This window comes from Lemur catta, chromosome 6 (assembly GCF_020740605.2).
Source record: "Lemur catta isolate mLemCat1 chromosome 6, mLemCat1.pri, whole genome shotgun sequence".
Classification (NCBI taxonomy): domain Eukaryota; kingdom Metazoa; phylum Chordata; class Mammalia; order Primates; family Lemuridae; genus Lemur; species Lemur catta.
Window position 1 is genome coordinate 88,340,830 of NC_059133.1, and position 13,782 is coordinate 88,354,611.

Consider the following 13,782-nt stretch of genomic DNA (forward strand, 5'->3'; position numbering starts at 1 on the left):
ATTTTAACTTCTTGTTTCAGTTTAACGTCCTCACCACCTATGTAAAGATTCTGCGTAATAGTCATTCCTACACTTATCCACAATGAACAAGGGATTCTCCTTCAGTTTTTTCCACCTTAAGTGTGGTCTGCAATTTAAAAATGTAGACCTGCTATATAATAAAAGCAGACCCAGTAAATTTTTTTGTTGAACTCTAACAGACTTCCTAAACTTCTTCATTCAGTGCAGTATAATTTTTTGTTGTTAGATTTAATCTGAAATAGCTACATCTTGGAGAAGGATTAAAATTCCTTTTATTCTCCTGAGATTCTTGATAGCATGGTATTATTTTAGTATTTCATTTATAATTTTGAGCTTCAGAAATCTGCCAGACTTTGAGTTTGTAAGTAGGGATGAAATTATTATAGCTTTATGCAATTAATGTAGCCTCTTCAGATTTTTTTGTTTGTTTTTATTCATTTATTTTTGTTTTTGGATTGACTAATGATTTGGCTTTTGAACTTGGTGGAGAGTGGAGATTTATAATATTGCTTTTGTGTTCTAGTTACTATATTATTCTTAGAATATGAAAAAAATTCTTCTGTGCCACAATAAATTTCATTATTCAGATAGTAAGTAAATATGTTTCGTGCATTTTCAAAATGTTATTGTCTTTGAATAAAAGAAAGCTATTTTCAGAACTCATAATATGAGCCATTATTTGTTTCTAGATAGTGCCATATAGACACACAAGGTTCTTTCCATCCTAGGTTCTTCTATTAATAAAAATTCAACAATGCTTGGTGCTTTTTGCTTAGTTAGCTTCTTTTTTCTTTTTTTTGCCTAGGGTCATGTAGCTTTCTATTTAGAAAGAAAAGAATGGAATTCAAGTTTCCCAATTGCTAATACATTATTTTTTATATTAAAAATCACTTGTATGTCCTTAGATATAATGTGTCTTGAACTAGATTAAAAGGCTTTGAATATAGCACTGTAACTGCCCCTTACTGCTGTCTTAAACAGATGTATGATATCCCTTTTCTTCTCCTACTGGGTCTAAAGCATTTCTCTTTACTTGTCACTTCAATGAAATTTGGCATGATTGAAATATTATTTCCACAGATATGTATTCTTTTAACATGTCTTTTATGTGAAATTATACTTTATACCCTATGAAGTTGGTAAAGAAAAGATATACTCCCCAACCCCAAAGTCACGTCTGTTTGTCTCTCTTATTCACAAACTTTTAATTAACTGCTTGTTTTGGATATTGCCTGAAACATTAGAAGAGGAGTGGTTCATTTGGGGTATAATTTGAGTTTCTCTTCTAGAACTTCATGGCATTCCTACTCTAGCTAATTTTATGATGGGCTCTTGGTTGTCCTCCTGTCATCTATTCCTTGAACGTGTCTAGTCAAGTGAAGTTGCATAGTAGTAGACTGGCTGCATTTTGGTAGTAGACTGGCTGCATTCCAAGATTTCATGAGTAATCCTGTCTTGATATTTAATGAGCTGGTGAAACTGCTCAAAAACTAGATGTGTTATCTATAGAAGGTTTGCCATTGCCTCTTCTTTGTGCAGATAACATTATGGTTAACCAGTATCTATTTCCTGTTGTAGCCTGTATTCCTAGAATATTTCAGAATGTTAAACCCACACCACAATGTAGTTGAAGCAGCCAAAACTACTGGAGACTCTGGTTCAGATTTGGAGTTAGATTTTAGAAGTGACAGAAGCCTAATTTCAGTTTAACTAATTAAACCACTCTGAGGTAATGAAGTAAAAGCACACACTCAAGAGTTGCCAGATTTAATTAACATTGGCTCAGCTTTTAAAGCATAAGGGTAATCTTTTGGAATCGCCTAAAATGGTTCATTTGTTCTGGATTCAGGATGTACAAACACACTTTTACCAGAATTTGTATTATTTTAAACATAAGAGACTTAAACCCATATTTACAGACCTAGTAACTTGTCCAAAACTTTTACTTGTTGGATATGAGAAATATAATAGTGATTTTCTTTGAGACAAAGCAGCATGTTCTTGTTTCATTATGTTGCTCCTATCCGGTAGGAGATCGTATGGCTGGTGCAAGAACAATATTTAGTGGAGAAGCCAGTTTTCTAATAGGAGTGTCAGCTCTGCAAAAATAATTGAAGGAAATGGATTTCAGAAAGTAATCATTGGACTTCCTTGCAAAACGAAAATACGTATCTGTTTCTTTAGATGCAAAGTCTAACAATCAGATTTTGTTTAAGCTGTTGATCCCTTAATCTCTTCAGAGGATCCTTATAATTGCTTTCTATATCATCATAACAACAAAAATAACAGCATTTATTAATGACAGCAATTATCGTCATTATTATTATTTACGTGTTCTTGGACTTGCTCCTTATCTTTTCTCCCTTCATTTTTTTAATTATGGAAAATTTCAGACATATAAAAATCAGAGTAAAGATTATCATGAACCACCTAGCTTCAACCATGATTAGTACATGACTGATGCAGCATGTCTTAAGGGAAAAGCCAAGGAGACAGTAGAGATGGATTCTCTTATTTTCTCTTATTAATATAACTATGGTCTTAGTAAGAATCAGGTCTTTGTCCTTGCTCTTACAGATCTCAGCTAGTGTTTTGAAATGTAAAATTGCAAATGTGATATAAGAAGAAAAAAGTAGTATTTTTTTTTATCAGAGACTGTTTTTGTGAAATAATTTTAACCCATATTATTATAGAATTAAATCTTGTATAGCTGGGAGGAAAGAAAGAGACCAAATAGAAGGCATTTAATTGTTTGTGGCTTTACTGAGCCTGATGGGTCTAGGGTAAGCCTGAAGGTGACAGGTGTGGGAGAGGATAGTGATCTCAGCTGAAAAAAAAAGCAGATCAGTTTCTTATAGGCTGTATGGACAACACTACAGCACAGTATAATATGTAGCTATTAGCCAACGTGGCTGTGGAGCACCTAAAATGTGGCTAGTCTAAATTGAGATGGGCTTTAAGTGTAAAATACACACTAAGAAGACCTAGTATGAAAAAAAAAACCCATAAGATGTCATTATGTATTACATAAGATTATATGTTGAAAATAAAATATTTTGAATGTATTAGATTAAATAAAATATTTTATTGAAATTAATTTTGCCTACTCTTTTTTACGTTTTAAATTATGACTACTAGAAAATTTAAAATTGACACATTTGGCTTACATTTGTGGCTTATATTATATTTCTCTTGGACAGCACTGTTTTAAACTCAAACCTGTTGTAAAAACTACAACAGATGAAAACGAAGAGATAGGAAATTGAAGGAAACAGTGTGCTTAAAAAACTACATTTAGAAAATCTTCAGCACATCTTAATTACCTTTTGCTTTTAAAGTGAGAGAACAAGGATTAATTAGCTAGAAGGGACTAGTGCTCTAGTGGGTAAAGCAACCCAATCTTTAGCTGTGGCTTTTCAGGAACTATATTTGAGTTCTAGGCCCCTGTGTCATTCTGAAGACCTTTGTAAGACTTTTAGTACCATTTGTTGTTGTTTCACCAGACGTTACTAAAGATTTTTTTTTTATTTTTATTTTTATAGATTTAGAGGGTACAGTGGAGTTTTGTTACATGAATATATTGTGTCATGGTGAAGTCTGAGCTTTTTGTGTAACCTGACTCAAATTGTGCACGTTGTACCCATTAGATAAGTTTTCATCTTTCATCCACATTCTCCCACCTTTCTAAGCCACCAGTGTCTGCTATTCCACTCTTTATGTGCATGCATACACATTATTCAGCTCCCCCTAATAAGTGAGAATATGCAGTATTTGACTTCCTATTTCTGAGTTATTTCCATCTTGCTGCAAAACACGTGGTTTCACTTTTTTTAATGGCTGAGTAGTATTTCATGGTACATACATACCATACTTTCTTCATCCAGTCATCCATTGATGGGACACTTAGGTTGATTCCTTATCTTTGTTACTGTGAATAGTGCTGTGATAAACATATGAATGCAGATATCTTTTTGATATAATGATTACTTTTCCTTTCGGTAGATACCTAGTAGTAAGGTTGCTGGATCTGATGGTAATTTAATTTTTAGTTCTTGGGAGAAATCTCCATATTGTTATCCATAGAGGTTGTACTACTTTACATTCCTACCAACAGTGTATAAGCAATCCCTTTTCTCCACATCTTTGTCAACAGCTATTGTTTATTGACTTTTTATTAATTGCCATTCTCATGGTGTAGGATGGTATCTCATTGTGGTTTTGATTTGCATTTCTCTAGTAATTAATGATGAGCATTTTTTCATATGTTTATTGGTCATTTGTATGTCTTCTTTTGAAAAATGTTCATGTCCTTTGCCAACTTTTAAATGGGGTTATTTTTTTCTTTTTTCTTGTTGGGTTGTTTGAATTCCTTGTAGATTCTGGATGTTATTCCTTTGTTGGATGCATAGTTTGTGAATATTTTCTCACATTCTATAGGTTGTCTATATACTCTTTTGATTATTTCTTTTGCTGTGCTTTGTAGTTTAAGTCCCATTTGCCTATTTTTGTTTTTGTTGCATTTGCTTTTGAGGTCTTAGTCATAAATTCTTTGCCTAGCCTAATGTCCAGACAGGTTTTTTTTTAGGTTTTCTTCTAGAATTTTTATAGTGTCAGGTCTTTCACTTAAGTCTTTAGTCCATCTTGAGTCAATGAGAGATATGGGTCCAATTTGAGTCTTCTGCATATGGCTATCCAATTTTCCTAGCACCTTTTTTTTTTTTTTTTTTTTTAAATAGAGACAAAGCCTTGCTCTGTTGCCCAGGTTGGAGTGCAGTGCCATCAGCAACCTTGAACTCCTGGGCTCAAGCGATCCTCCTGCCTCATCCTCCCAGCTAGCTAGGACTACAGGTGTATACCACCATGCCTGGCTATTTTTGTAGAGATGAGGTCTTGCTATGTCAGTCTTGAATTCCTGGCCTCAAGCAATCCTCCTGCCTTAGCCTCCCCAAAGTGCTGAGATTACAGGTGTGAGCTACCATGCCTGGCCCCAGCATTATTTATGTTCTTTAGGATGTCCCTTACCCAGTGGATGTTTTTGCCTACTTTGTCAAAGATCATTTGGTCATAGGTATGTGGCTTTATTTTTAGGTCTCTGTTCTGTTTTATTCATCTACGTTTCTGTTTTTATTACCAGTACCATGCTGTTTTGTTACTATAGACTTGTATTATAATTTGAAGTCAGGCAATGTGGTGCCTCCAACCTTGTTCTTTTTGCTTAGGATTGCTTTGGCTATTCGGGCTCTTTTTTGGTTCCATATGACTTTTAGGATTTTTTTTTCCCTAATTCTGTGAAAAATGACATTGGTATTTTGGTAGGAATTGCGCTGAATCTGTAGATTCCTTTGGGCAGTATGGTCATTTTAATACTGATTCTTCCAATCCATGAGCATGAGATGTTTTTCCATTGATTTGTGTCATATGTGATTTGTTTCATCACTGTTTTGTAGTTTTCCTTGTATAATATTATGTCCTTTACTGTCTTTTTCTGACACCGTTGCTTGTACTTTAAGCAACATTAACATTGATGCAAACCCCAGTTTTGTTAAGGGGTTGGAGTAAAGATGAGCAAAGTACTTCTGATCTATAATCTGCATGTCTGAAATCCAAAAAGCTCTGAAAACCAAATGTTGTTTTTGTTATTTCAGTCAATGGAAAACCTGACCTGAAGCTGTGTTGAGACTATTTGTAGTTTTTATTTATCCTATTTTGTGGGAATACTTTCATGTTTTACTGCAGAAATATTAACATGTTTGGCAATGAAGTGCTGCCTTGGACCCAAACTGAGGTGATATGCTATGTGCAGTGTTTAACCTTTCTTAATATTTTTTTAAAGTCTAAATTCTGAAATATAGCTGCCCCCTACTTAAGACTTTTTAATAAGGTATTTGGACCTCTGTTGCCATCTCACAGAAACTGCAAATATTTTGTTAACCATAATTCTGTATTTAAAATAAGATATTTATCTTTAGCACAAACAATCTGAACACAATGACAAATGGAGGTATTCCTGAAATACAGCTTTGTTGTGTCACTGCTTAAAGTGCTTTCAGAAGCTGCTTATTTTCTGTGGTTCTCCTTATCCTGGAATTTAATACCTGCCACAGGGTGGTATCTGCCTGATACTGTCTTCTTGAGTCCTCTTTGTGTTCTTTCTGCCTCAGTCAAAGCGTTTCTCTGATTGTCAAACACATTGTGTGCATCCTTGACTGCTGTGCCTTAACACATGCTATTTCTTTTATTCTGGAAAATCTTTTTCTCTTTCTCTTGGTCAAAATTCTAATTCTTCAGAGTGGATTTCAGCTCCTCCTATTTCCTGAAGTTTTTCTTGACTACTTATAGGCCAGAGAGGGTGTGTGTAATTTTAATATAAATATACTTTACCTCCCCGACTGGATTGTTATCCTTTACCTGGAAGAAACCCTGTCCTAAACCTCTCAGCAGTCATCGTGTCTTTCATGGTGATTTGCATTCATTAGATATCTTTATTAATGTTGTTTGATTTGGAGGGGAAGTGGTAAGGGGTGGTTTGGTAGAGCAGCAGAAGTATATTCCATAAAATTGTCAAACTATTTGCTCCTTTTTGTTTACCGTTTTAGTTACTTTATATTTCAGTAGCAAAAAGCAAACGATAAAAATGGAGGTAGGAAGTGGGAAAAAGGCTGCAGCCCTGTAGTTTTCCACTAGTTGCCAGAACATAGAAAGATCTGTATTGGTTTTATTCTTCAGTATAACAGTGTGTGGTTGTTTCAGTCTTTTATTTCCACGTAATCTTTTATATATATGTATTTTTATTTTGAAGTACTACTTTTAAATAAATTATTTAAATATCAGTTAGCTATTTACATTTAGGGATGAAATGATTTTAATAAAATGATTTTAAAGAGCAGGAACCAGTGTTTACCAAGCACCTACTATACGTCGAATACTGTGCTATATATATATTTAGCATTAGTTTATTTGATACTTAAATAATTCAGTGATGGTAGTGATTCTCTCCCTGTTTTACATGTGAGAAATTGCTTAAGGATACCCACTGAATGATAAAGCTTATATTTGAAATCCAAATCTATTTCTGCCACATTATTTGTTGATCATGAGAGATTTTTAGAGAGCAGAAGAATGAAGGGTAACTACTAAATAGAAGATGCAGCATTGTGTGAACTAAAAATGTCTTGGAATTTGGCTTTTGGTATTTTTCTCACTGAGATTTTCAGTTTCATTTGTAACACATTTTCCCAATTTATGCTTAATCTTCCATCTTTTGTTTAAGCTGCTTGTTTATCAAAATGAACAAACAAAAATGTTGCAGGGTGATATAGCTGAAAGAGAAGTTTGTCAATCCTGTAATATTTTTGAGGCAGAAATATAAATGTTATCTTTAAAAAGAAGTTTAACATTAGTCATCCAGTTTGTACTTTTAGATCAAAAAATAAACTTTAATAGGAAAGCCAACATTTAAATCTAGTGATCGGCAAAAGTAGTGTAATTTGTTAAATGTACGATAATGCAAGACAGCTGATTTAAGATAGAACTAAAACTAGAAATAAAATCAAACCAGACATGTTTTAACATACCATAATCTTATAAGAAAGTAATATTTTATAGTTTTATAATACAGAATATTTAGCATTCTGTATTGAGTGCTCCCTGATGGGATGATTGAACTCCCCCTAAAATGGAGAACATAGATAGGTTCATTGTTAATTATTATGACATTTTAGATCCTGGAGACAGATTTGGAAATACTGTAGTAGAAACTGATAAGACCATCTTCTGTTCCGAAAGATGGAGCAAGCCTTCCAAAGTAGCATGTTCAAGTCCCCAGCTGAGACCAATTAAAGAAGCCTATGTTCTAGGCAAATTTGCCTTCAGAACTGTTATTCTGGTACTAAAAACATGTACATGTGGACAGTATCTGCCCCCTACTCACCAACAGAGGGTATCAGATGTAATCTTGTATACAAATAATCATTTTTTATCCATAAAATCAGTAAGAGATATTCCAAATAAGTCAACACTGATTAGTGCACATGTTGCTGCAGTGTAAATGTCAGAATGGATTTAATAATGTTGTTACTGGGTAGTTGGAGGAAATAGGTATATCCTAGTTTCTTGAAATTTAGATGCACAGAAGGTGTCATAAACTCCAAATAACTTTTGTGATTATAACTTCAGAGGAGTGAGATTTATTGAGAGCCATTTTATCTGTTTTTTGTTGTTGTAAATAACAATAAAATAAAGAGAATGATAAGTGGAAAGAGTCCTGAAAAAGACATCTGTTTACAAGCTGTGTGACCTTAACATGAATTTCAGTTTCTATAGGCAAACTGTCAGGATAAAATAAAATATATTATAAAACAAAATATGTGATAAAATGATGTATGTGAAGGTATATATAATAATTTGAAAACAAATGTACAAACTTAAGGTGATGGTAATGCCTTTTTATTTCAACACAGTCATTTAATAGAAAAGTTGCATACTAAATACAAAGTTGCCAGAATTTTTAGAAGGAAGAGTAATAAGAGATTGGAGAGAAAGAGGTTAAATATGAGCTTACATTGAATATTTGAAATCATGATCATCATGTTATAATTCTGTGAAAGCATTGTCACAGGAATAACTAAGATGACTCTTGGATTTCAATACAACAGGCAGTTGGATTTGTCATTTTTACGTTTGCAGGATAAATAATTATCTTATCCTCTTCCTTCTCTTTGAATTTAAACTTGAAGGTTATGAATACTGATGGCACTGGCAGACGAGTACTAGTGGAAGATAAAATTCCTCACATATTTGGGTTTACTTTGTTGGGTGACTATGTGTACTGGACTGACTGGCAGAGGCGTAGCATTGAAAGAGTTCACAAACGAAGTGCAGAGAGGGAAATCATCATAGATCAGCTGCCTGATCTCATGGGCCTAAAGGCCACAAATGTTCATCGAATCATTGGTAAGTAATTCCAACATTCTCTTAGAAATGGAGATGAGGAATGGGAAAAGATAGAGAGAGTCAGCAGCTTGTAAAGTAGCAATGTAAATTGTTGATGTTTGAGGCAATATAGAAATCATCTTTAACCCTTTTTTAATGAGAAGGGACCTTTATAATATTGGTTTGGTACTCTGGCTACACAGTTTGAATAGAAGGGCTAAATACACAGGCACAAGCACAAGCCCACCTTCATCAAAATAATTCAATCCTATTGTATGAACGATGTGCCTTATTTTAAAGTTTATGGGGCTGGGCACAGTGGCTCATGCTTGTAATCCTAGCACTCTGGGAGGCCTCCAGGAGGATCACTTGAGATCAGGAGTTTGAGACCAGCCTGAGCAAGAGTGAGACTGTCTCTACTAAAATATTGAAAAAATGAGCCAGGCGTGGTGGCATGTGTCTATAGTCCCAGCTACTCGGGAGGCTGAGGCAGGAGGATTGCTTGAGCCCAGGAGTTTGAGATTCCAGTGAGCTATGATGACGTCATTGCTCTCTAGCCGGGATGACAGAGCAAGACTCTGTCTCAAATAAATAAATAAAGTTTACTGTGGGTATAAAAGGAAAATATTTTGCCATGCTTTAACTCCCTATTAGTCCGCATTTTGCTTGTTTGTGAAATTAAAATTGAGACTCTAGATTGGGAGCAGAAATAATCATAGGTCTTTGTGGACCAAATGCTTAGTAATTGAAAAGTGAAAATGTGTCGATTGTGTCAATGTTTGTGCCCTTTTATCATTAGTTTCTCTTTTAGGTTCCAACCCCTGTGCTGAGGAAAATGGCGGCTGTAGCCATCTTTGCCTCTATAGACCTCAGGGCCTTCGGTGTGCCTGCCCCATTGGCTTTGAACTCATCAGTGACATGAAGACCTGCATTGTTCCAGAGGCTTTCCTTTTGTTTTCACGGAGAGCAGATATCAGACGAATTTCTTTGGAAACAAACAATAATAATGTGGCAATTCCGCTCACTGGTGTCAAAGAAGCTTCTGCTTTGGATTTTGATGTGACAGACAACCGAATTTACTGGACCGATATATCACTCAAGGTTAGTGAAAGAATTAGAGTATTAAAGCTGAGCACTAAAAGGGAGAACAAGAATTTTTGAATCTTCTGTGTCATACCTCCTTTGTTGCTTGATAGGCACAGTTCAACAAAAACCTTTAACTTTTTAAAGGAAGTGAAGGGAAAGGCCCATTCAGTATTTTGTTAGGTGTCACATAATACAAGATACTTTGCCTAGAGTGTTCTAAATCTGGAAGACATGATCTTTCTCCACTTTGTTCCGTTTGAAGATGATGAATGGCATTTTCTGCAATTAGCTGACTAAACAATTGTATACTTCGCATAAAATGGGTTATAGAGACTTGAGCCTTGATTTATTTTAAACAAAATTGAACTGACTGAAGTAGAAAATGCCAATTATGAGTTATAGCATACGTTTTTTTCTTTTTCATAGGATAAATATTGAAAGGCATACTAGGATAGAGAGAGGAAGCTCCTGACCAGAAATCTGGAAGAAGGAATGTTTTGGGCTTGTTTCAGATAACTTGTGTAAACTTTTGTCTAATACGTAAAAAACATGGAATGTTGGAGCTGGACAGAGTTGAATTCTAATGGTGTTCTGTAAAATCTGTTAAGTGAATAAATGAAGTAAATAAGTCTTGGCTTGTATTGAGTGACCTTATAAGTTTACTCATTTTGAAAATAGAGATGATGCCTATCTTGTGGGGCAGTTGTGAGTATTAAATGAGAAAAATCTATGGACATAAAGTACTCAGGACAGTACTTGAAAAGAAGTAGCATATATTATTATTAGTTTGAATTATGATTGTTTTAAATTTTATGGGATTCAGAGCTACAGTGGTAATAATATAACAGTTATATTCATTTTATAAGATATATGGTTGTTGAGATCTTCTCAATCACATCTTTCTCCCTTGATTGCTAATAAATTTTAAAAGAAAAATCATTACACTGTCTTATTTAGTAGAATACATTTTTGGTTTTTAAGAGTTTCAAAATTTTCCCCCTGAATTGGCAATAAAACTTGAGGTTGCAGTTGCATTTATTAGAGATTGACATCAAGATTTTCTGTGCTTGTAAATTATGTGAATTTTATTAGGAAACAGTATACCTCTTGGCACTTCTAGATCCTCCCATGCCCCATAAAAACCAAACCGAATCTTCTATCTGGATGGTGTTTTATACTTATGCCATGTGACTTAGTTGTTGATTTTATATTTTTGCAGACCATCAGCAGGGCCTTCATGAATGGCAGTGCACTGGAACATGTGGTAGAATTCGGCTTAGATTATCCAGAAGGCATGGCAGTAGACTGGCTTGGGAAGAACTTGTACTGGGCAGACACAGGAACGAATCGAATTGAGGTGTCAAAGTTGGATGGGCAGCACCGACAAGTTTTGGTGTGGAAAGACCTAGATAGCCCCAGAGCTCTAGCGTTGGACCCTGCTGAAGGGTAAACAGCTTTATATCTGCATTCCTTGTAACTATATTGCACATTTTGAGGAACATGCCTTGGCTACAGATTATATTCTTCATGTATTATTAAATAATGCTTATTAGGAATCTGGCAACTAAACAATAGATAGGCTTTATTTTAAAACCATTCATTGATATTTCACTGATTTAGAATGAATAATTATTAGCTAATTTTACTTTTGTCATTATTAGCATTAGGTGAAGAAAGAGTGAAATGGATTAATAATCAAATGTTACTGATCAGTATTATATACTAAGTATTACATAGATGTGAACAGCCTTTTTTTATAGGTGTCGTCAGTCTATATTTGCTTGCATCGCCTCCACAGTTATACTAGATTCCAAACATGTTATAGTAAACCCACTGAAACAATATTGTGTGCGTATGAAAAGTTTGAGATATTTATTAATTCAAAGTAGACAATTAGTTTGATCATTATTATAAACGTGGAGTAACTTTGTTTACTTAAACCATGGTGTTTACTTAAACCATGACATGTTTTTCAAGGGTAGATGATCCCTCTAACAAGAGTCAGCAAATCTTTAAAAGCTAGCAGCTAAGAAATCTGAAATTTGAAAAAAAATTCCACTTTTAAAAGAAGTCAGCAGTGTGAACATATGGACATATTTACCATATCTGTAATTTAAAATAGTTTCCCTGAAATCATGTTAATACCATGATTAGTTAGCCATGTAGTTAGAAAGCTGTATCAAAGACAGCTTCTCTGCACTGACATATTGTGGTGAGATTATGGTGATATTTGCTCTAAGCATTAGTTGTCAGACAGATAAATTTAGTAGTTGGGACTAAGGACTCTAGTATAGGTTGCTGCTGGGAAGTGTGAAATTTCTCTCACAGTTGTTTCTCTTTGGCTCTTATAGTGCGCACATGCCTGTCAACTGACAAGTGCAAATGCAAACAAAGCCTGGACAACTTTAGTTTTCAGAAAAGCATGTTCATACATTGCTACCAAGTCAGCCATCAGCTGACAGGCTGATGAGTGAATATCTGTCCTGAGATATTTCATGAGAGCTGGCATGTGGAGTGCTTTCCTAGTGCCGATATTCAGAGTGTCTCCAAAACTAGCACCTTAGTAGTTTAGTTGAAGGGCATATGGCTAAGGATTAGGTTCTAGTTCTAGCTTTGCCATGTAACTGGTGAGAAGATATCAGACAAATATATCTTTTAGTGTTTTGGCCTCCTCATCTATAAAAAGCTTCTGCTGTAGGGTTGCTCTAAGATTAAAGTGAAAAACTCAGAAAGGTAAAATGAAAGCAAAATAATTATTGTAAAATTTCACAGAGACTTGTAAGAGGTTAGTGTTCATTGCTTAGTTTGACACATCAAGTGGTGATCCATTATTCTTACTCATGTAGTCTACTGTCTTGGACCATATGACCAAATACATTTTCAAGCTTTGCTTTTGACTTAAGTTAAAGGCTCACTATTTATTTTTACCTTTAATGTACTCATGCAATTTGTTTTAGAGGAGAGTTGATTACACAAGTTGAAAAGTAAGTTCAACATTTTAAAAACTCAAATTACTCATATTCAGAAATACACAAAGATGTTTTCTTCAGAAGTGAACCAGATTTTGAGAACAGAGCTTTAATCCTTTGCTGTTTTCTTGAATATTAGTATAAATGCCAGTGCTGCAATGAAGAAACCATTGGTTTGTTCCCATTTTCTACGTTTGGATGGAACAAATTTATTGGAAAGACTAAGGAAAGCTGACTCACTTCCTTTTTGGGATATGAGAAAAAATATTTAGTTGAGGGTGCCAAAATAATTGAAAGAATTGTAGCCATGATTTTGTTTGATCCATTTCCTTGATTTGCCATATAGTTTCTTTAAATTCACTTGGTTATGATGCATAAATATGATGCTTTCTCCCAGCTAGTCAAAAGTGAAATGTTAATTATCCGTTGTTTTGAATTTAGATTTATGTATTGGACTGAATGGGGTGGAAAACCTAAGATAGACAGAGCTGCTATGGATGGAAGTGAACGTACTACATTAGTTCCAAATGTGGGGCGGGCAAACGGCCTAACTATTGATTATGCTAAAAGGAGGCTTTATTGGACGGACCTGGACACCAACTTAATAGAATCGTCAAATATGCTTGGTAAGCCTTGCTACTTTCTATTCAGACAGATAGTATATTCTAATCGTGGCTGCTATTCATCATTGGTTAGATACTTTTAATACAGCTTCACATGAATGTCTAGATTCTTCTCCTTTTCTGGAATTGTATCCTATTTATTATTATTAATA

The 13,782-nt window shown here is 34.5% G+C and overlaps 1 protein-coding gene across 1 annotated transcript in view; it reads left to right on the plus strand.

The window, feature by feature from the left end:
* Positions 1-13,782, plus strand: part of LRP6 (LDL receptor related protein 6) — a 160,264-nt gene that overhangs the window by 103,694 nt on the left and 42,788 nt on the right. Inside the window, exons 8-11 of the mRNA XM_045554314.1 lie at positions 8,757-8,973; positions 9,764-10,053; positions 11,258-11,484; positions 13,449-13,633. Of these exons, the coding sequence (XP_045410270.1) occupies positions 8,757-8,973; positions 9,764-10,053; positions 11,258-11,484; positions 13,449-13,633 (919 nt within the window). The remainder of the gene's footprint in view (positions 1-8,756; positions 8,974-9,763; positions 10,054-11,257; positions 11,485-13,448; positions 13,634-13,782) is intronic.